Genomic DNA, 23,114 nt, shown 5'->3' on the forward strand with positions numbered 1-23,114 from the left:
AATTTCGCATTAAGTAGTTACTGTACTTGTAGTGCATTGGAGGAAGTAAGATTAGGGTCTGTGTGAGGCCAGAGAAAGTACAGTTAGTTTCTGTGTGAGGCCAAAGAAAATATGATTAGTTTCTGTGTGAGGCCAGAGAAAATATGATTAGCTTGTGTTTGTGTCTTATGAAAGTTAAAGTCATCTGAACAAGTGTACTTTCTGATAAAGAATAGCATTTTTACTAACCAAAGGACTAACTACACAAAAAGATGACTTGGGAGCAATTGAATAAGCAGCTGATGCAGCAGAAATATGGGAATAAACAGCTGATGCAGTGGTCTTGTTTACATTACAATGGCGCTGAAGACGGACAAATACCATATTGTGAGCCATTTTAAAACACCATGCTGGCCCTAATTTACCCTCATCAGTGCTGATTTGACCAAACCTAATTGAAATTTTTTTGACTTAGGCTAACTTCAATCATTCTAGGCTGCCCGTACCAAACCAAATGTATCCTAACCTAAATTTATGTAATCTAATGTATTTTACCAAACCTAAGTTTTGAGCACTCTCATGCATAGCCATAACCACTCTAACCAGCCACTTCTTGATCCCAAGCTTTCTTATTGCCCACTTCATCACCTCACTAGGGTCTTTATCAAAAGTCTTCTCCAAATCAACAAAAACAAAATACAGCACCCTTTTCTTCCCTATATATTTTTCCAGAAGCTTTCAGACATTACATATTGCATCAGTGGTCCCCAAACTGCGTCTCATTAGTATTCACTCTTTCCCTTATCATACCATCCAAGACTCTCTCCATTACCTTCATTATCTGATCCAGAAGTTTTATGCCTCCATGATTTCCTCTGTCCAGGGTATCACCTTTAAACATTGACAGTCACACTTTTCAGCCAGTCATCTGGGACAGCACACTCTTATGTAGCCAAAGTTATCAAATCACTGACGAAAGCCATTTCTACATCTCCTGAGGCCTTCATGATTTCAACAGTCAACCATACATACCTGCTGCTTTCCTTAACTGCATCCTGCCTATTGCCGTGCTCTTACTAGCAGCATCAATTAAAAGCCAAGGACCAATCACTGGATCAGGTGACTCCAGACCTTCCCTGCTCTAAACTCCACATTCAGCAACTGGTTATAATACTCTCTCCAGGCATCTTTAATGTGCATCACTTACTTTCCTTCATCATTCTTTACACACTTCTCACCTATGATATCCCTGTTTTCCCGCCTCATCTGATTTGCCACCTTAATTACCATATTCTTTTCAGCACTATTTGGGTTATCCAGTAAAAGTTTCTGAGACTCAGATTTTTCCCTGTATAACCCCTGCCTAACCTTGTGCTTTGCAGCCAAGTATACCTCTTTGTTGCCACCCCTTTTCAGTTCTAAGAAAAGCCTTCTTTTCTCCTTAACTGTGACTTTTACACTCTCAGACCACCTCGATGTTACCTTATGTCCTGGAGGGTCCTTTGTCCATCCACATACTGAATCAGTAACTCTGAAGGGAGTGTTGAGAGCTCTTTTTCCATCCAGTATGGAATCAGTAACTCTGAAGAGAATGTTGAGAACTCTGTACTTTCCATAAACACATCTATCATCAGGTCCCTGTTTAGGCACCACTCTACTCATCTCACTGTAAAAGGCATCCCTTAATGCTTTTTTAACTTCAGTACTTTCTTCCTGGGTCCATAGGTCCTTTTCTTTAACACTCATTCCTTGAGCACCACGTCACATATCAGTAATCTGTGTTGCTGCACACACTGTTTGCCCATTGTATCTTTAACATTCTACATCAACCTCCTATCAGCCCTCCTGATGAGGAAATTGTAAATCTGGGTACTGTTTCCCCCAGAATCATAATCTTAAGTAATCATCCTACTCTTCTTTTCCTAAAATATATGTTGCACACAATCATGTTCATTGCTTCCCCAAATTTGAGTATCCTTTCCCAATTGCATTCCTCGTACCATATGTGCATCCGCCATTTACCCCTTTATATCCATGAGCTGCTTCACCCACATGACCATTTAAATCTCCACCCAAAACTACAGTCTTATCATATCCCATGCCCTGTTTTATTCAGACCTAACAAAATTTATCCCAACCTAACCTAATTTTCCATGATTGAACCTAACATAATCCGTTACTGCTAGTTTTGGCCTGTATGAAACTAATGCCATCTTAATGCAGTACAGTAAGCCCAGCCTCTCAATTCATCACATATATTTTCATTGTTTGTTGACTGATCTTCCTCATGCTAGAAAAGGCACTTCTGTACATCCTTGACAAAGGCTCTGATTCAGTTCAGAGGTAGGTAAGATGTAGTCCCATGTCTTCATGAAGTATACTTTTTTTTTTTTTTTGTTTTTTTTTTTTTTTACCAACTCTGGGCATAGGCTTCACAGCCTGCTTTCAAGGCCCAGTAACCCTCCTATGTACCATACACCTCTACATGTCACCTCTTCTTTTTTTCATGAGGAAGATTTAATACAAGGATCCCCAAGTTGTCACGCACATGGTAATAACAGTTTTCATTGTCACTGCAAGATGAAAATCTGCACACCTGCCATTATTGCACATTTTCTAGCTAAAAACCTTTGTTATCATGCACCCGAGCTGGTTTCTGCAGACAGTGATGGTGCAGTGTCAGTAGTTTGTGATGGGTTTGAGGGATTCAAAGATTAGTTCTTACTTGAGGAGTTAATCCCAGGTGGTGGAGACCACTCTCTCTCCTCTCTCTAGCCTTAGAACCCATTTCCTCTAACCCATATGGGGTCTCACTGTGGTACATGTTTCTTCCTTATTGTGCCCCATTTATCACTTTATGTTAACCTGATCATCCCTGTGTGTGTTTCAGATGCTTGCCTTAACATATGTATTTAGTGAGTGGATAAAAATTGTTGTAAAAGGGATAATTTAGGTTTACAAGTGGGGTGCCCAGTACCAGTTAGGATTAATTCCATAGGTTCTTTGCTTACAATTTTGTTAGCATGCAAAGGCTTGGTACCAGGTATTTGCAGTAACCAAGGGATCACTGTACTTTGATGCTTAGACATCTTTTTTGGAGAGAGAGAGAACAGTGTGGTAAACAAACAAGTGCTGGGTCAGAGCTGCCACATGTATGTCGACAAGTTGTGTAGTGAACAGGGCAGTTGGAGTCATGCCACAGCAGCATCTCTAGTGAGTAGATAATGTGCTTGCCATGGTGGTAACATATAAACTAATATTTCCTAACTTTCACAGATGTTTCAGATAATATTCAAATTTGGTCCTGAGGGAAAAAAATATGTATCCATCCATCCATCCTTCATCCAATCCTGTGTTGCCCCATGAGGAACGTAGGAGCCCGGGGCTAGGCAGTTGGTCCTGACATTTAAGATGAGAGTGACCAGCCTCCCTCATCCCTGAGTGGCATTACGTGAGCAATAAACAAACCCCAACCACCCCTTGGATATAAATCTTCACTGGCTCAATTCGACTGGAGCACAATAATTTCCCACTAAACCACCAAGTTCCAAAATTTGGTTATATGGTTACCATCCAGCATAGTAAATGGTTTCCTGGTGTACAGGAAACTATGTGGCTTGTCACTCAGTGTTGAGTCACCCACAGGCAGAAGGAAGAGGAAAGAATGAAGGAATGAAAGATAGAAGAGGGAGTGTAAAGTAGTACAGTATATAAAAAATTGTATTATATCCTGACCTAATTGTATCCTACCCTTCCAGTACCCTGTAGTACCATTTCATCTTTTTCACTGCTACTGTCCTACCGTTCCTGTGGTGCCATGTTATCTCTTCCATACTACCATCATATCTCCTGTCAATACTTTTCATTCCTTCCATGATAATCTAATACCATCCATACTTGCATTTCCTGTGGTACCGATACGATCCTATCACTCCCAAGCTGCTGTCCTACACATTCCATGGTACTGGTACTGTCCTGTCACATGGTAATGTAATACCTGTTTGGTAATATTCATTTTATGTTATGTTACAGTACAGTGTCTCATCCCTGCCACGCATTTTTGTGTTACTGTCCCATCCCTCCCTTTGTATTGTATCACCCTAGTATAAATATCAGTGTGGTAATCCATCCCATTCATTACCCAGACCATTGTTGCAATTCAGGAACATATGCACCAGGTTCTAGGCTATTCGTTTCTAGTATTCAGGGCAAGGGTATCCAGTCTTACTTGCCTGAGTGGCATTATGTGAGCAAGAAACCTCAGTCACCCAGCCCTTTCTGGCTCCATCTGGTTAGAGTGGTTGGTGTCCAGTACACCACCAGGTGTCAGTTTTATGGTTATCACCCAGCATAGTTAATGGCTTCCTGGGTGTTAGGAAACCATTTGGCTTGTCACTCACTGTCGTAATAATTATCATGAATTAGTTTTACTCACCATTACATCTGTATTGTAAAGGAAGTCCGAAATAAAAATATTGTATGTGAATTTTAGTTTCATTTTCCCATTTCTAGATCCTACCCTCCTCATTTTGTTTTCGGGAAGCAGGATGGGATGATAATGATAAATGCTTAAATGAAATCAGCACTGTATCTCCTCTTATGCTTATACAGCAACAGAATATCATATACTTTATAGCATTATAAGATGAAGTAAATATCATAGTGAGAGTAGCTCACTATTCAGGATTTAAATGTCCTGATAATGGGATTTTATGGAGGATATTATTTTATGGTATTGATAATATCTAAAATGGCACATATATTTTGCAGAAGAATGCGAGGTGTTACTGAATTCAGCATCCAGTTTGGCTCAGCAACATGGGCGCTTGGCTGGAATTGGTGGGCGTGCCTGTACCTCCCCAGCTGCCCTAGCCCTGGCCACATCCCTTCTCCACCAGTGTCTTCTTCAGGGACATCCTGACCCTGCCCGCCTCTGTCAGACACTGAACCCTGTAGTGCCTGCACTCCTGCATGCCACAAACACCTATATTAAGGTTAGCCATCATTTGAGATCTAATCCAGAATTGTATTGATTGTCCTTTTAAAAATGGTGGGTGTTTCATAAAATGGATAAAGTCAGTGGTGATATGTAGGGGGGGTGGAACCATACTGAAGATTTAGGTGAAACTATAGCCCCTACATTATGTAGCGTCATGAGCTGTGTGTGAGGGGGGGAGGGGAGGCAGTAGCAAGGATAGAATATGTAAAAGCATCATAATGGAGGGATTAAATATTTCAAAGCAGTCTGGAACAAGATGAGTTCACCTTTCATTGCGTGATGTATACTGGTTTGTGCCTCATCATCTTCCATACATGTTGATAACATGGTAAACCCGCTGTATATCTCCCTTATTGTTGAGGTGCACTTCTAAAATGATTCATCTGTTGTCAGTTGGAAATATATTGTATGTTAATGTCAGATATTGATGACTGAAGGTAATAAATGTTGTCACCATAGTTACTTTTTTCATCACTAGTCAGCTAGTTAGAATAATTTCATCTTCTTAAAAAGCCTCAATACTGGTTTACCATGGAACAACAACAAAATTTTTTGTAAGCAACAAGTATAACCTTGAGCCAAAATTAGCTAATTGTTTCCGAACAATTGAAGGATACTGTTAGGAAAAAGAAATCTTTGATCCATGATAAAACTGCAGATTGCACTTTGGCTCTGTATAATGAACTCTGTCAGTACAGTGAGGTCTTTTATTTTATTACTGCCCGACAGTTTTATGTAACTTGGGAGAAACTCCTTCACTATGAATGGGCTAACAGGCTAATATAATACCCCTTCTCCACCAGAGGTCTCACCCAAGCTGAACAACTTCTTCTGGTGGTAGCATGAATAAAATATAGAGTTGGTTGTTATATTGAAGTGACTAAACATAATAATGCAGTAAAAAATGTATTAGCTATAGAAAAGAAACATTGGTAGTATTAGGCAGTAATTTTTTACACTTACAGATGTTGTTAGTGGATTGAATATGTGTGTAGTAAATGATAAGTGATAATGTTACAGAGTGGTGATGAGGAGGTCGTGGGTGAGTTGCTGAGCCTACTGGCTACACTCTCACAGCTCCCCCACCTCTCAGATGAACTCTCAGCCTCTGCACTCTCATCCACACTCACTCTTATCATTCCCCCATCAAAAGTAAGTAAAATAGAACTCACATGATCCTTATACTTTAAAATGTTTTCTGTGACCTTTCACACCTTTGTGTATCTGGATGATCACTCTAACAGTAACCAAAACTTACAAGATTTACAAATGATGACATATGCAAATGGGTGCTTTGTAAACATCATAGCTAATCAGGTTTCTTCATTGAATGTGTAAGATATTATTGTGTACCATAAATGTACTGGTATTCTTACTTTACCTGTGGGTCAGCATCAGGATAATGACGCATTATAGTTTGCCCCGCTTTAACTTCTGTTTATTGCAGTTTATTTCTTGTATTTCAGTGGAAAATTAGACAATAACTATGGCCCTATTTCCTTTTCAGAGTGTTTCCTCTCATAATCCCATTGCTTTATACTGTAATAATATTCACAGTCATATAAATAAGTATGATAAGTGAAACAATCATTGTATTTAATAATAAGATCGTTTTTATATATGGTAAAACAACGGACATTTTCATGTAAGGGACAAGTTGATTCCTCATTTAGTCCCTTAAATCGAGGTTTGAGTGTATATCGGAAAAAGTCTGATAAAGCCAGAAGCAGTCTGGACTGCCTGACCACTTCAGCTATGTTCACCTCAATAAGGTAAATAAAAGACATGTTCATCAGTGTACAGTACAGCATTATTATACATATTATACCGTTTGATTAATGTAGTGAAGTTATAATACAGTACAGTACAGTAATGGTAGTCAAAACATTTTACAGACCGTTTGTACGATCCTGACTAATGTCTGATATATTGGAAAAAGTCCGGGTTAGCAGGGGGAAGTCCGGATGTTGCTTTTATCGGATTTTTGCATTTTTCAGAATGGCTTCGGCCCCAATTAGTCTGTTATAGTGAGGTCTTACTGTGTATATGTATGTATAAAGAGAGAGAGAGATTGTGTGTGTGTGCTTTAGGAATATAATGTTTGAATGGTAGTTAGACCTGGGCAGTAAAAAAAAAGAGGATATTCTTAGACTCAGACATACAGAAATGACAGTGATTAGATGGATGTGTAGTGTGTCCTTGAATTTGAGGCCATGGGCAACTAGGATTATGATTGAAGAGTTGAGAGGAAGGATGGGACTGAAGATGTATTGATGCTGTGATGAGGAGAAGTAGATTTAGATGGTTTGGGCATATTGAGAGGATGGAAGATGACAATTGGGTGGAGAAGATGAGAAGTGTGATTGTCAGGGTAGAGTTTTGAGAGGCAGGCCAAAAAAAGACCTGGGCCAAAGTCATAAGAGTGTGACCTCAGGGATGAGGGACTGAATAGCTAGGCTGCCAGAGGGCAGACAGGGTGAAGAGCTGCCTTTAGGTGATGAAGGCCAGCACATGCAAGCATGTAAGAGTATATGAAATTTCCTCTTTAGTCATGGCTTACACTATCTGATGCCATTAGATGACCAAGGCCAACACATGCAAGCATGTTGGAGGGTATATGAAATTCCCTCAAAGGTCATGAGTATGTTAGCTTTCTTCATTAACATGTTTTTGCCCACAACCATGTAAGGAAAATGAATGAGTGCTTGGTGAAGTGAAGGACAGTACACTGTACAGTATTGGCCTGAACATGATAAGGAAAGCTTATGCATCCAGACTAAGGATAACATGGTAGGAGATCCTGGAAACGGACCTCAGAGCTAAAGAACTCAATAGGACTGCTACCAGGGTATGGAGAGTGGAAAGCAGCCATTAGGTGAAAAGGATGACCCATGCAAGTATGGAGCACTGCCTTTCAAAATACGTGTATAGAATTCTGTTTTGTCAAGTGCTGTGGTATACTTATACATTAGTGCCATTACATATATCTATCTGCTCTGATGTATGGTATCTCTGTGTACCAGACAGTGCTGCTGAGCCAGGTGGTGTGGTGTTTAGTTTGGCGGGTGAGGGAAGAAGGTGTGGGAGGAGTTGAAGGCAGTGTCAACGTTGCTGCTGTTCACCTGTCAGCTCTTTGTGGCTCTTTGACTGCCCCTCACCTCAAGCCAGGTCTGGCTTTGGCAACTGCAGCCCTCACTGCTGCCCTCGCCCCCCATGCTTCTCTCTGGATGGTCCTTCATGCTGACTCACAGACACAGCTCACAGCAGCTGTTGCCCGATGTGTCCACCTCACTACCCACCTTGTGTGTCTTCCAAGGGTCAGTAATATATATATCTGGATAAGATATACAAATGTAGATAGATGGAAGGATAATAGATAGATAGATATTGAGGAGAAGGATATCTGGATGATGATCATTTATTTATGTACAGTATGTACCCCTGGGGGTAGGGGGGTTTCAAGAATACTCCCTCAGTATCCCTGCTTGTCGTACGAGGCGACTAAAAGGGTTGGTGGTGGGTTAGTGCCCCACCCCGTAAAAAGAACTAACTAAAAAAGCAAACAAAGCGCCTCGGACCCGGACGGACCATACGTTGACGACTAAGGAACGGACGAAGGACATTCTTAGGGTGGGAACGTGGAATGTGAGAGGAGTGAATGATGAAGTGAAAGAGAGAGAGAGAGATTGTTTAGGTGCTTGAGGATGCAAAAGTGGATATATGTGGATTGACTGAAACTAAATGGTTTAGGTGCTTGAGGATGCAAAAGTGGATATATGTGGATTGACTGAAACTAAATGGAAAGGTGAAAGGGTGAGAGAATGGGAATATGGTTTAAGTATATGTGCGGGAGTCAATGAAAATGAGAGGGCAAGAGAGGGAGTATGTCTGTTGATAAGCAAGAAGTGGAAGGAGACTATAAGAGAGTATGGAACAGTGGGTGCAAGGATTGTATGGGTGAGGATGAAAGTAGGTATACAAGCGTGGGCGATTGTATGTGTGTATGCCCCGACAGAAGATCGAGTGGCAAGAGTGAAAGATGAGTTTTGGGCGAGTGTAGAAGTGTGTATGGAAAAGTTTGAGAGAAGCGAGAGAGTGCTGTTGATTGGAGACATGAATGGCAAAGTTGGGAATGTACGAGTGGATGGAGTGGTTGGTCAGTGGGGTGTGCCAGCTGACATAGATGGGAATGGAAGTGCTTTGGTGGATGTCTGTGCTTGTAAGGGGTTGGCAATAGCCAACACCTACTTTCGGCATAAGATGATCCACCGGTATACATGGAGAGTAATGAGGAGGATGGATGGTGAACTTGTTGAATGAAAGGCAATGATAGACTACGTGTGTGTGGATGAGCGAATGAGAATACAAGTGTTGGATGCAAGAGTATGGAGAGGGTGGGGGAATGGAGTCTCGGACCATCACTTAGTGATGGCCAAGGTAGAGCTGCAAAGAAAGTGGTTGAGGAAACGAAGGGGAAGACAGGAGGATGCAACTCCTGTGAGAAGAGTGGAGGAATTGCAAGATAGTGAGAAAATGACAGAGTATAAGAGGATAGTGGAAGAGAGACTGGGAAGGTATGAGCTAGAGCAGATGGAAGGGGTGGAAGACGTATGTAAGATATTCACGGAAGAGATAGGCGCAGCGTGTGAGGCGGTTTGTGGAGTGAGGAGGAGATGCAAGGGTGTGCAAGGGACAGCATGGTGGAATGATGAGGTGTAACGAGCTGTGGAACAAAAGAAGAAGGCATATAGTGAATAGTTAGTGAGTAGAGGTTGGGGAGAAGATGAGAGAGAGAAGAGAGAGGTATATGTGAGCAGGAGAAGGGAGGTTAAGAGACTGGTGAAGGATAGTAAAAAGAAAGTGGATGAGGAGTTTGGGAGGAATCTGAGTGTGAAATGGAGGGAGAGTAAGAAATTGTTTTGGAAGGAGGTAAAGAAAGTAAGGCAGTGTGAAAGGGGAAATAGTAGAGGAGTGAAAGATAGGAATAATAGATTGTTGGTGGAGAAGAGACAGAAACTGAGGAGATGGAAGGAGCACTTTGAGGATTTGTTGAATGTGGAGAGTGAGAGCAGTGCGAGTATAAGTGGTTGGGGAATGGCTGGGAGAAGAAGAGATGAGAGGAGGGAGGAAGAGATCAGTAGGGCGGAAGTAGTGGAAGCGATGAAGAATATTAAGTTGGGAAAGGCCCCAGGAATTGATGGAGTGTGTGGTGAAATGCTTAGGTATGGGGGTGAGATTGTTGTGGAGTGGATATGGAAATTGTGTAGATTGGCTTGGGAAGAGGGAAGGGTTCCAGAGGACTGGAAAACAGGAGAGAGAGAAGTATGTGGTAACCATAGGGGTATTTGCCTACTTAGTGTGACTGGTAAAATATATGGTAGAATACTCATTGATAGGGTTAGGCATATGACAGAGGAGCTAGTTAGAGAAGAACAAGGGGGATTTAGGAAGGGAAAAGGGTGTGTAGATCAGATATTTGTTCTAAGATGTTTAGTGAAGAAGTATCTAGAGAAGGGAAGGAAAGTGTATGCTGCCTTCATGGACTTGGAGAAAGCTTATGACAGAATAGATAGGCAAGGTATGTGGAAGGTATTAAGAATATATGGAGTGGAGGGGAAATTGTTGAGTGCTGTGAAGAGTATGTACGAGGGAGCCAGGGTTACGGTGCGAGTGGATGGTGAGCTGAGTGAGTTCTTTGATATTAATGTGGGACTGAAACAGGGTTGTGTGATGTCTCCATGGCTGTTTAATATATACATGGATGGGGTTGTAAAGGAGGTGCAAGGTAGGGCAGTGGATGTGGGGATGGCCCTAATGAATGAGGGTGAGATTTGGAAGCTTCCGGTGTTGCTGTTTGCTGATGATACAGTACTTCTGAGTGAAGATGAATGGGAGTTGCAAGTTTTGGTGAATGAATTTGGGACAGTGTGTAGGAGGAGGAATCAGAAAGTTAATGTAAACAAAAGTAAAGTTATGGTGTTTGAGAGGAATGAAGTCACAGAGTGTGCAGTGAGGTTGGATGGTGAGGATATGGAGAATGTGAGTGCATTCAATTACTTGGGTAGTGTGATGAGTAAGGATGGAACTTTGGGGGATGAAGTGCGTGAAAGGGTACAGTAGGGAAGGAAGGTCGTTGGTACACTGAAAGCAGTGATGAGAAATAGGGAGGTGAGTATGGAAGTTAAGAAGTCACTGCATGATAGTATTGTGATCCCTACCCTGACGTATGGAAGCGAGGCATGGACCATGCAAGAGGGGAACAGGTCAAGAATGAGAGCAGTGGAAATGAGTTACTTGAGAGGAGCATGTGGAGTGACGTGGAGGGACAGGTTGACGAATGAAGAAGTGAAGGAACGCTGTGAGGTGGATGTGGATGTGGTTGAGAAGATTAGGAGAAATACACTGAGGTGGTTTGGACAAGTGAAGAGAATGGAGAATGAAAGACTGACTAAGAGGGTGTATGTAGGTGAGGTGGAGGGAGGGAGAGGGAGAGGTAGACCGAGGATGAGGTGGAGGGATGGAGTTGAGAGGTATATGAGGGAGGGGGGGGGTGAGTTGGGGGGAGGGTAGTCAAATGGTGGGTGACAGAGCGACTTGGAGGCGTTTTGTCTGCGGCCACCCTTTGCGGGATTAGGGCGTCGGGCTATAGATAGATAGATAGATAGATTTATTTATATTTGGAATTCCCTATTAATCTGGTAGACCACAGTCCTTGTGGTCAAGGAGATCTCAGTCAACTGAATAGTCCTCTGGCTGTAGCCAGAATTAAGTTTGTAAGGATCATTGTAAAACTGCAGCCAGAGGGTAAAGTACTGGAACCAAATAACTGAAATATTGAGCTTCGTCATCATTGTTATTTATTTTTATCCTGACAAATAGAGTATTTCCCTGTTAATATGAAGTGAGTAGATCTGGAGCCAGGCTCTGTGATCTTTGTTATTGTTGATGATCAACCTCAGTTTATCTGGTCAAGCTGACTCACCAGCCACAGACAAGCAACTACCTGTGTAGGACTGTCCCATGTAGTGAACCAGTGTTCCCTTGTGGTTGACAGTGCGTGCCACTGTGAGATGACGTGAAAAGTTTGGAGGCTTGGCTCCTGGATGGACGCCGCATTCGCGTCACTACACCTAATGAACAGCGGCACCATAATGGGTTCCACTTTACCCCATGATCTGGTTATATGATTACAACCCAGCAGTGCAAATAGTTTCCTAGGTTATAGGAAACCATTAGACTTGTCACTCAGTGTAGAGACACATGAATTGGTAAGAAGACTTAAAGAGTGACTGGAAGGGAAGGGAGAAGTAGGAAGAGAGGAGGGCAGATACAGAAATAGAATGATAAAGGTGAAGGAGTCCTGTAGGTAGGCAGCACTACATCAGGTGAGTGAATGATGGTCACCACCACCTACCATCATGTTGTCTCTGTGAGAAAGAGAAATGAAACCCATGTTATAATCTCATCCCTTTGTGCTGTAATATGCATAATGCTGCTTGCAACTCAAGAATTGGGTGTTGGGGTCACCACATTCCCATGCTTGTAAAATGAAGAGATGATATTTCAAGTGTCTTAATCCAGTCCCAACTAATCACCTGTTAAGGCCTGAAGCAAAGTCATCAGCATTTTTTTTTTTTCTCCTTGTTCCCAGGGAACTAAGACCATTAAGAAGGGGTTCCAAATATAATGTTAGTTAACTACTGAAAGTCGCTTTTAACTTGTATTAAATAAACTCTCCTTGTATGTGTTCACTGAATAATTTGGAAGTACAGATTTGTATTGCACAGAAACTTATCTTTATCACTGAGGCTGTGACATAGAGCATCCATCCATCCATCCATCCATCATCCAGTCCTACATTGCCCCATGAGGAGCATAGGAGCCCGGGGCTAGGCAGTTGGTCTCGACATGTAAGATGAGAGTGACCAGCCTCACTCATCCCTGCGTGGCATTACATGAGCAATTAACCCCAACCACCCCGTGGATATAAACATTCACCGGCTCAATCCGACTGGAGCGCAATAATTACCCACTAAACCACCAGGTGCCAAAATTTGGCTATATGGTTACCACCCAGCATAGTAAATGGTTTCCTGGTGTACAGGACTTAGGATTATAAATTATGATGTATAAAGGAACTTAGGTTAGAATGTTTGAGTGTTGTTGTTGGTGTTATATTGCTCTACCCGTCTGTTTGGCCAAGCAGACCCATCAACCACAAGCAAGCAGCCTCCTTCCTGCGACAGACAGCACCTTTCATGGGTCAGAACATTGTTCTTCCATACAGAGAGGTGCAGGGAATATGAGGAAAACAGTCCTCAGGAGGATGAAGTGTGAATAACAGATATATATGAGTATGAGTTTCAGCTCAGGACTTTGACATCTTGGTAAATATGGTTGAGTTCCTCACCTGGAAGTGTTGTACTGGTACATCTACAGGGCCGTGACCCCATGTTACTCCTATGATAGAACTTTCCGTGACAATGGTAACCTTTCACCAAATACTTTTTTGATGCACTGCTTTGCTAACACCTTGTCCAAGGGTGACCCAGGACAATGCGGGGCAGGGGTTTCCATCTTCCCTGAGCTGGGTGCAGTATATGCTCTGGCCAAGTGTTGGGAGGTTGGAATAATGAACACTTACTCAACATTATACTGTACTGTCCTTTGATTATTGTGACAGTTTGTGCAAATGGAAGTTAGTGGTGATGGTAGTGGAAGCAGCAGCAGTGGTGTTGCAGGGACCTCCAGTGGCAACAACTCGGCTGGTGGCAGCGCAGTAATCACTCCATCTACAATCACCCGCCTTAATACCATGCTGCAGGTAAAAACAGTTCACTGCGAGTACAACAGTAATTTCTGAAACACAACCTTATATATTTCAAATGGCCTGAATCTGTGTTTTTCATTGCTTACATCATTACTGTAGTATCCCATTCCCCTGCCACCTAAAGGTTGAGTGAGTTAGGGTCCAGAGAGCAAGCATTATCCTGATAGAAGGAGAGCTAGCAAAGTTCTGCCCAATTTAATGTGACACACTCATTTGCATACCATTGAAGCCCCCCAAATTCTGACTTCACGTAATAGGCATAAATATTAACACTTAGATGCTTAATACTTAGACTTACCAATGACGACCTGGGTCGTCATGTGTTTGTCGACCTCTGATGTCAGTATGACGACTTTGCCCATCATCTGATGTAATCTCTAAAGAAATATTTAGGGAGTCGTCATTTTTGTTGGATGACGGGCAAAAGTGGGTGGAGCTAAGCCTGCCACAGCTGGTGCGTGCGTGCTCACTTGGTTTGCGTGGCTCAGTGTGTTGTGAGGTTCCACACAGGTAGGATGTACACCTCTTGACCTCCCACCGAACACTTATGCTTCTTTTTCTCGCGTATATATGCGGCATTATTATTTAAGAAAATACAACAAATAATGCAATATTGGAAAGGAAATTTATTCTGCTATGTATTGAAGCAAAAAATATGATTACTTCTTGAAGTTTTTTTGTGGCGAATATTTTTTTAAAGGACAGTGTAAAACTTTAGCATGTCAGCTAACTTCTGCTCACCTTTTTTGCATTTTATTTTGTATATATTGTCTTTTTGGACAATGTACGACAGAGCAAAACTCTTCATCTTCAAAATGAGACCAAAGTGGCCATTTTATGATGAACAGTAACTTTCCTATGAGCGTTAGAAGTAAAATATCTCTACGCGACTGTTCTGAAAGCTCTCGAGCGAGAGTTACATGCACAGCCAGAATTTACACTCTTCCCTTCACAGGATAGGGTTAATATAACCATACCTGTCAGCTAGTCAGTTTGACAGTTATCATCATTGGGAAAATTGCTGACTTATTTTATTTATTTATTTATGTTTTGTGTGTCCAACTCTGGGCATAGGGTTCACAGCCCATACCCTGGGTCCCTAGAGTCAATACGTACTATAGACCACCACATATCACCATTTCAGCACTGACACTCAGCATCCATACTGAATACATACAAGTGCTGTCTCATGAAGGACTGGTGTATTGGTAATAGCAGGGGTATTTTTACAACATACTGGCAGGTCTTTTTGATAGATCAGTAAAGCCTGCTTGAGCAAAATTCAGATCCTTAAATTGCTCTTCCCCCAACTAGAATTCAAACCTGCATCCTTTAGGACTGTGGGCCACCTCTCTTCCACTTTGACCACCGCCTACCCCAGTGTTTTGTAATATTCAAACCAGCTTGATCCATTATCAGTTTCCTAACTTCATCAACCTCCAACCTTTGCTATCACGTACACTCTTTTACAGTAATAACCCAGTACAGTAAGCTCTCGATATGCAGAACCCACTTTTAATGAATTTTGCTTTTAACAGCCACCTTGAGCTGGCTGAACATTATATTAACAAATTTTCATTCAGTAAAAGAATGGACACGTGGGAAACACCAACCAGCATGGCATCCACACACACACACACACACACACACACACACACACACACACACACACACACACACACACACACACACACACACACACACACACACACACACACACACACACACATCCTCCGCATACCGTGGAACCACAACAGTCTGGGTAACCAGCATCTTGAGAGGAGCCATGAATAGAGCATTATTGAGAAAAAGCCATTTAGACCTAGCTATATGTTAATGTGTACGACATGATGGCCAAATGATGCTTTATGTTTAGCAATCTTTGTTTGTTGAAAACACGACGCCTGGGAAATTACCGAACAGCATGGTGTTTGGCTTTAGCGTCAAGGGTCTGGTACCAGCGGGCCAGTGCACTGAGTGGTCCTGCCATCTGGTGGGAGTCTGTGATCTTCTCCCAGAAACATGTTTTGTGGGTTTCAAAGATAAATTTTTCTACGTGCTATCATATAGTTTCCTCAAATCATAACATTTTTCAAATGTCTTTTACAATCATGGTATTGGTGTGTAAGTGGCGGTGGAAGAAAAAAAAAATCGTAAGACAGGAATCATCATCTCCAAGGAATTAACTTCTACATACAATATACTATTCAATAAACATCTCATATAAATGGTGTAAGACTATAATATGGTAAATATATGGAGAAATGCTGTCATGCACAATTTTGCCACACAGTATTTTAAAATTCGCTGCTGGGGCAATGTATGACATGTTTTCCTGGTTGCTCTCCACTCAACACTTCTTCTACATCACGTCTCCCACGACCTACGATGTTTGGCATCCATCTTTGATGGAAACCTGACCCATCCTTTCATGTGTTTTGTGAATGGGTGCTGGTCTGTGTTGAAAATAGAATGTGATTTGCAATCTGCCACAACGCAAATTTCGTCATTTTGCTAACTGTTCTTATTGTCAGTGTCACACAGCCAAGTCATCCCATCACATACGCACCTCACCAGTCTCATGTTTGTTTACAGTCGTACATATGGCAGAGCCGATTACCCAGTGGAAATGTCGCATGGCAAATTTATCCATATCTTTCATCATTGTTTTTAAGAAATGGAAATCCTATTACCCTTATTTGAATTACTTACCGTCTTTATACATGCATGAAGGCAATATTTCCACATAAACCCTCTTTAATACATCCCTAGAAATCACCTGCTAGACAAGAGTAGAACATATGTTTGAATACTATTTTTTCCCAACCCATTTTCTTTATAAGGCTATGAATATTGTAGAACCCTTAGTTTTGTTGGTGTAAACTTGATGTTCAACACAACAACACTCAGTTTTTGCTGGCTTTGGGTAGAATAACATCAAATATTGGTAGCTGTAACCCTCACACCTGCAAATCATGTAACTGAGAGAAGTTCACAGACAACCACCAGATGGCTTGACCACTCAGTGCAATGGCCCATTAGTTTGTTACATCGAGGTTGTATTGTATATGATTGTCTGGTATGTGATCAATCACAATAATGGTTGATGAAAACTTGCACCCAGTTTCAGGTTGATAAAAGCATAAATTGCACATCGCGTATGTTATTTTTGTACTTGGCATATGATGATCCCGTGCAAATGCACTGCCATCCACACAAGCCGATAGTTATATATTTGAGCCAAGATGGATGCCCCATGTCTACTTACACAGAACCCCCTTCTAAGGCCTCTGTGCATGCATTCTTTTTTCCGCCACCCCTCTGAAGTCACTGTGTCACTCGTCCACTCACTAATGTGTGCGGTTGCTGTTATTGTCTCCCTTACATTCCCCATGTTTCATAACCATCTCACAAGGCCACCAAAACACCATTGCTATCACAGAATAGCAGGGCAGGTGTAGGACAATTAGTGGAGTGTGTGATATTTTTTTTGAAATACTGAAACTTATGACTTAGAAAACATGTCAGGTAAGAGTGCCAACCCCAGTGGAAAGTGTGGTGTTACTTAGGATGCCAAGGGCAAGCCTGAAAGGGTAAGGTGTACCCTTTTCCCTTGATGTTAAAGTGGATATTGGTAAGTTCCATAATGACAGGCACTGGGAGAACAGGATTGCCGAAACTGTTTAACTGTCCCGGTCCATGGTCTCTGCAAAAAAAAAAACAAAAAAAAAAAAAAAAAAAAAAAGTCTGTCCTAGCTGCGATGCTGAACGTGCCCACCTTGACTACTAAGCACCTAGCAAAGGCTGGAGATCCCATTGTGGCGGAGATGGAACATCTCCCGGTGCCATGGGTTAATTAACTTAACTGAGTGAGGTAGCCCCAGCAAAGGCACTTGATCTGTAGAAGGATCAGAAGGAGGAGAGGGGAGTTGAGGCAAAGAAGCGGTTGAAGGCCAGCACAGAGTGGTTTGAGCAGTTTAATGTTTGGGCTGATTGTAGACTTGTGACCCTGCATGAGAAGGCTGCTAGTGCTGACCACATGGTGGTGGAGGCATTCCCTGCTTAGCTGAAGACAGTCATGAAGGTAGCATCCTTTGCCAGACATGATTTTCAAGTCAAAAGTTTCAGTATTTCATACACAAAAAGTTGTTGTCATTTCACTTAATATTGCACACTACACTATTTGTTATGCCCTTGCACTGCTATTTGTTGATAGCAGTGGTGTTTTAGTGGCCTTTCACGCACAAAATGCAATGAAAGGCAGATGTTCACAGCACATGTGAACACAGGGCAGCCATCTTGGCTCAAGAAGCTGACTGTGAGGCACCAGGTATGCAAAGGAGACAAGATTTCCAAGTAACAAGTTTCACTGTTTCACACAAAAGAAGTTATCACTTCACTTAATATCGCACACTGCGGTATTTGTTACATGTCTGCACTGTTATTTGGCAATAGCAGTGGTGTTCATAGGCCATTCATGCACAAAATGGAATGAAAGGCAGGTGATCACAGTGAATGTAAATACTGGGTGGCCATCTTGGCTCAAACAACTGACTGGGAGGCATCATTCTAAATAAGTTGCAACCATTTCGCCATTTTTTTTTCCAGAAATGGGTCAGACTTTTTGTTCATCACTATAGTGATTTGTCACATAGCAAACAGATGTATAGCACTGTACAGTATACTGTATATCTGTTTATATCTATCCATCTATCTGTCACCAGACACCATAGTCCTGTAAGGGGTGGCCATTTGTCATCGAGTTAGTTATTTTACGGGGAGGGACTCTAACCCTCCACCAACTCGCTTGTTGTCATGTAGGGACCATGTATGTTTTGGCTATGTGTTTACCACCCAGTGTTGTAAATAGTTTCCCGGCTTACAGGGAGCCATTAGGCTTGTCACTTAATGTAAAGCTACATGAAAAAGAAAGAAGTTATTAAAAAGTTAGGGGAAAGATAGGAGAAATAGGAAGAAAGGAGGGCAGACACGGAAAGAGAATAACAAAGGTGAAGGAAGAAGTAGGCAGCACTACATCAAGTGAGTGGATGATGGGTGCCACCACATACCACACATATATATATATATATATATATATTTCACTCTCATCTTTAATGTCGGGACCATCTGCTTAGCCCCAGGCTCCTATGCTCCTCATGGGGCAATGTGGGATTGGATGATGGATGGATGAAAAATATATATATATATATATATATATATATAATATTCTTCCCATTTCTCCCATCTTTCCCCTAACTTTTTAATACTTTCTTTCTTTTTCATGTAGCTTTACATTAAGTGACAAACCTAATGGCTTCCTGTAAGCCAGGAAACTATTTACAATGCAGGGTGGTAAACATACAGCCAAAACATACATGTTCCCTACGTGGCAATCCATCATCCAATCCTACATTACCCCATGAGGAGCATAGTAGCCTGGGTCTAGGCAAGTTGGTCCTGACATTTAAGATGAGAATGACCAGCCTCACTCATCCCTGTGTGGCATTACGTGAGCAATGAACCCCAGCCACCCCTTGGATATAAACCTTCACCGGCTCAATCCGATTGGAGCGCCATAATTACCCACTAAACCACCAGGCGCCAAAATTTGGTTATATGGTTACCACTCAGCGTAGTAAATGGTTTCCTGGTGTACAGGAAACCATATATGGCTTGTCACTCAATGTAGAGTCACCTACAGGCAGAAGGAAGAGGAAAGATTGAAGGAAAGATAGACAGAAGAGGGAGTGTAAAGTCACCCATAGGCAGAAGGATGAGGAAAGAATGACAGAAAGTAAGAAGAGGATGGAAGGAAAGAAGGATGGAGGAGAGGAAAGGGCAGACACCCGAGAGCAGCACTACATCGAGTGAGTGGATGGTGAGCGCCTCCACCTACCACAATATATATATATATAAATCTTACTTAAAATCAAAAACATCTGAATCACTCTCCCAATTTGAAATTGCCAGAAATCATGCAAAAGCTGTATTAAATCTGTCTAAATCAAACTTTCTTCAAAAGCAAGCATCAAAATTACTTAATAACCCTAATGACAATAGAATATTCTGGTCAACTCTTAATTCTTTCAATAATAACTTTAACAAGTAATCTTCCATTCCCCCACTAAAATCTTTAGATGGCAGCATTACAAATGACCCACGTGGGAAAGCAGATATCTTTGCCAGTACCTTTGCCAGAAACTCTACCATAGACGATACCAGCCAGAATGTCCCAGTACTGGAACTTGATTCTCCTGAAATTGCCCCACTTAAAATACAGACAAGATACATAAAATCCATCCTAGACAATTTACCAACCAACAAAGCTCCAGGCCCAGATGGAATTTCGCCAATTGTTTTGAAAAAGTGTTCCCCTGAACTTGCCTCTGTCCTAGCTAAATTATTCAGACTATGCATACGTACTTCTTTATTCCCAAATTCATGGAAAGAAGCCAATATCCACCCAGTTCCGAAGAAAGGAAGTTCGTCTGACCCCTCCAATTACAGACCAATAGCTGTCACATCTTCTCTTGGTAAGGTATTTGAAACTTTAATTAATAAGCACATTGTTAAACATCTTGAATCCAACAACTTAATTAGTGATAGACAATACGATTTTCGCCACGAAAGATCCACCATTGACATACTCAATCTCTTAACTCATACCATCCATCAATCAATTGATCTTTTTGGAGAAACTCATGCAGTAGCTCTTGATATCTCTAAAGCTTTCGACAGAGTATGGCACCGTTCCCTGCTGTCCAAACTCCCTTGCTATGGACTAACGTCTTTTGTTCCATTGATTTCTTCATATCTTAGTGACAGGAAAATAAGAGTAAAAGTAGATGATGTATATTCCAATTTCCACTCAGTTAACACCGGCTTGCCACAGGGATCAGTTCTGGCGCCAACCCTATTTCTGGTTCATATTAATGACCTCTTATCTGTCACCCACAATCCCATTCACTCATATGCAGATGACTCAACACTACATAGTTCATTCACACTCAGACATCCATTTACAGAGTCTAATATCTCTACCTCTCAACTCAGTACAGCCATGTCCATAAATCAAGATCTATCTACAATCAGTGAATGGGAACAAAACAACCTTGTCTCTTTTAATGCTAGTAAAACTAAGTATATACAGTTTACTAATAGACAGATATTGCCAGATTCATCCATTACCTTTAGTGCTACTAATATTCCCATCTCCAAAAGTATTGAAATTCTTGGTGTCACACTTAACAGTGCCCTCAGCTGGACCTCTCATGTCAGATCACTTGCTAAAACCGCCTCAAAGAAACTTGAATTATTGTACAGAGTCCGTAACTTCTTCGCCGATGAGCAGTTAGCTGTAATTTATAAGAGTCATGTGCGCTCTCAGCTTGAATATTGCTCACCCTTGTGGAATGGTTGTGGAGAGGTTGCATTAAGACAACTAGACAAAATTTAGAATAAAGCTGTTAGAATCATTAACAACCCTGCCATTACATATAAACTACCTCCCCTGCAAGTAAGATGGAATGTTGCCTCCCTTGCATTATTTTACAGATTTTTTTTGGCAAATGCTCAGACGAAATTGCATCCATGGTGCCACCTCTCCGTGTCTTCCCTTGTGCTACACAGGCATCTGGTAGCGCTCATGACTGGAATGTCACTCAGCCATATTGCTGAACTTCTGCCTATCAGAATTCTTTCATTCCCCGAACTGCATCTCTCTGGAACTCGCTTCCCCAGAGTTGTTTTCCTCCAAATTTCAACCCACAACTGTTCAGGTCTAACTGTTACAGATATTTTATGAACAGAGAACACCAGTAATCTGGTGTATGGATTATTTTTTTTTACTCATTTGTTTTTCCTTCCTCCATTCTGTTATTTAAAAAAATATATACTGTATATATATATATATATATATATATATACAGTACCGGTATATATATATATATATATATATATATATATATATATGTATGTATACATATACATATATATATATAAATATAAATATATATATATATATATATATTACTGTACAGAAATTTTGTCACTGACAGTTTCATCAATAACCTGTAAAGTTGGTTTGCAAGTTTCCACAATATTTGTCTGTCTGTAGGCTCATGCATGAAACTTGGAGGTGACGGTCACGAAGATGACCACCATGTCATCCTGTTCTCTGCCATTAGGCTGTACCTCATCTTTTCCACCTAACCCTTGGTCTCCCCGTCCACCTCACTTGCAGAGATTCTCCTTGCCAGTATCTTATTCTACATTCATGCCACATGGCAAAATCATCACAAAGTACTTCTAATATTCTCCAGCATATTCACATCAACACCACCGTGGTCCCAAACTACCCTATTTGTTTGTCTATGTCTAATAACACCATACACTCTTCCAAGATATCTATTGTCTACTCTTCTCACTCATATGTCCTTCCAACATAGTCCATGCTTCGCCTCAATACATTAGAGTGAAGATCACAATAATCTATTGGTGTGCAATGACTTCTGTAATTCCATGTTCATGTCCCTATTCCTTGTCACTGCCCACAGTGTATCTGCAACCTTCCATCCCATTTGATAGCACCAAATATGTGGAAAAAGTTGAGATATTTTTCAACACATTCCTAACATAATACTGACCTATTAATGTTGTACACAATAATGTAATTAAATCCAAAAATGATATTACAGCACCCTGTCAAGTTTTAATTTTTGTTGGTAGGTGCTGAGTGCGTGTCTGGCTGCCTTGCGTTGCCTGGGTCCTGAACTGACTGATTTGCTGTGTGGTGCGGGACCAGACGTGGCTGCATGGACACTCTTCTTTCACCCATCCTTCCGTCGAGTCTCAGTGCCAGATCCTAGTGCCCAGCCCAGCCTGGCCTCCCTTACATCTGTACTAGACCTGTATGATTCACATGCATCTAAGGTCAGTCAGGAGTACTTGGGATTCATTTACTGCACCCACAGCAGAAACTTTACTGTTAGCAGAAGCAATGTAAATTATCACAAATTACAGTAGTTATTTATTTGTTTCATTATTGTTATTATTATTTCATCATTATCATCCGGACCCCTTTTCCCACCCTAAGGCAGGGTGAGGAATAGCAATGTCCAGACAACCCAGATATGCCCAGTCCAATGGGCCATGCTTCCATTCACTCATCATTCAAGCCCCTGGAATCCTGGCTTTATTAGATGCACCAAAAACATTCACCACGTTCTGTAGATTCACGTAAACATATCCGATAGAGTCAGTCCGGATGCTGCCACGCTAAAAAGGGGTGCCAAATCCCTGATCATG

At 41.5% G+C, this 23,114-nt stretch overlaps 1 protein-coding gene across 1 annotated transcript in view; it reads left to right on the forward strand.

The window, feature by feature from the left end:
- The window catches only part of Nup188 (nuclear pore complex protein Nup188), a 143,606-nt gene that overhangs the window by 115,166 nt on the left and 5,326 nt on the right, over positions 1 to 23,114 (forward strand). Inside the window, exons 23-27 of the mRNA XM_080281324.1 lie at positions 4,750 to 4,973; positions 5,999 to 6,130; positions 8,002 to 8,295; positions 13,662 to 13,802; positions 22,536 to 22,739. Of these exons, the coding sequence (XP_080137450.1) occupies positions 4,750 to 4,973; positions 5,999 to 6,130; positions 8,002 to 8,295; positions 13,662 to 13,802; positions 22,536 to 22,739 (995 nt within the window). The remainder of the gene's footprint in view (positions 1 to 4,749; positions 4,974 to 5,998; positions 6,131 to 8,001; positions 8,296 to 13,661; positions 13,803 to 22,535; positions 22,740 to 23,114) is intronic.

Source organism: Coenobita brevimanus, chromosome 89 (genome assembly GCF_032717465.1).
Source record: "Coenobita brevimanus isolate Jiangsu-jjx chromosome 89, ASM3271746v2, whole genome shotgun sequence".
Classification (NCBI taxonomy): Eukaryota; Metazoa; Arthropoda; class Malacostraca; order Decapoda; family Coenobitidae; genus Coenobita; species Coenobita brevimanus.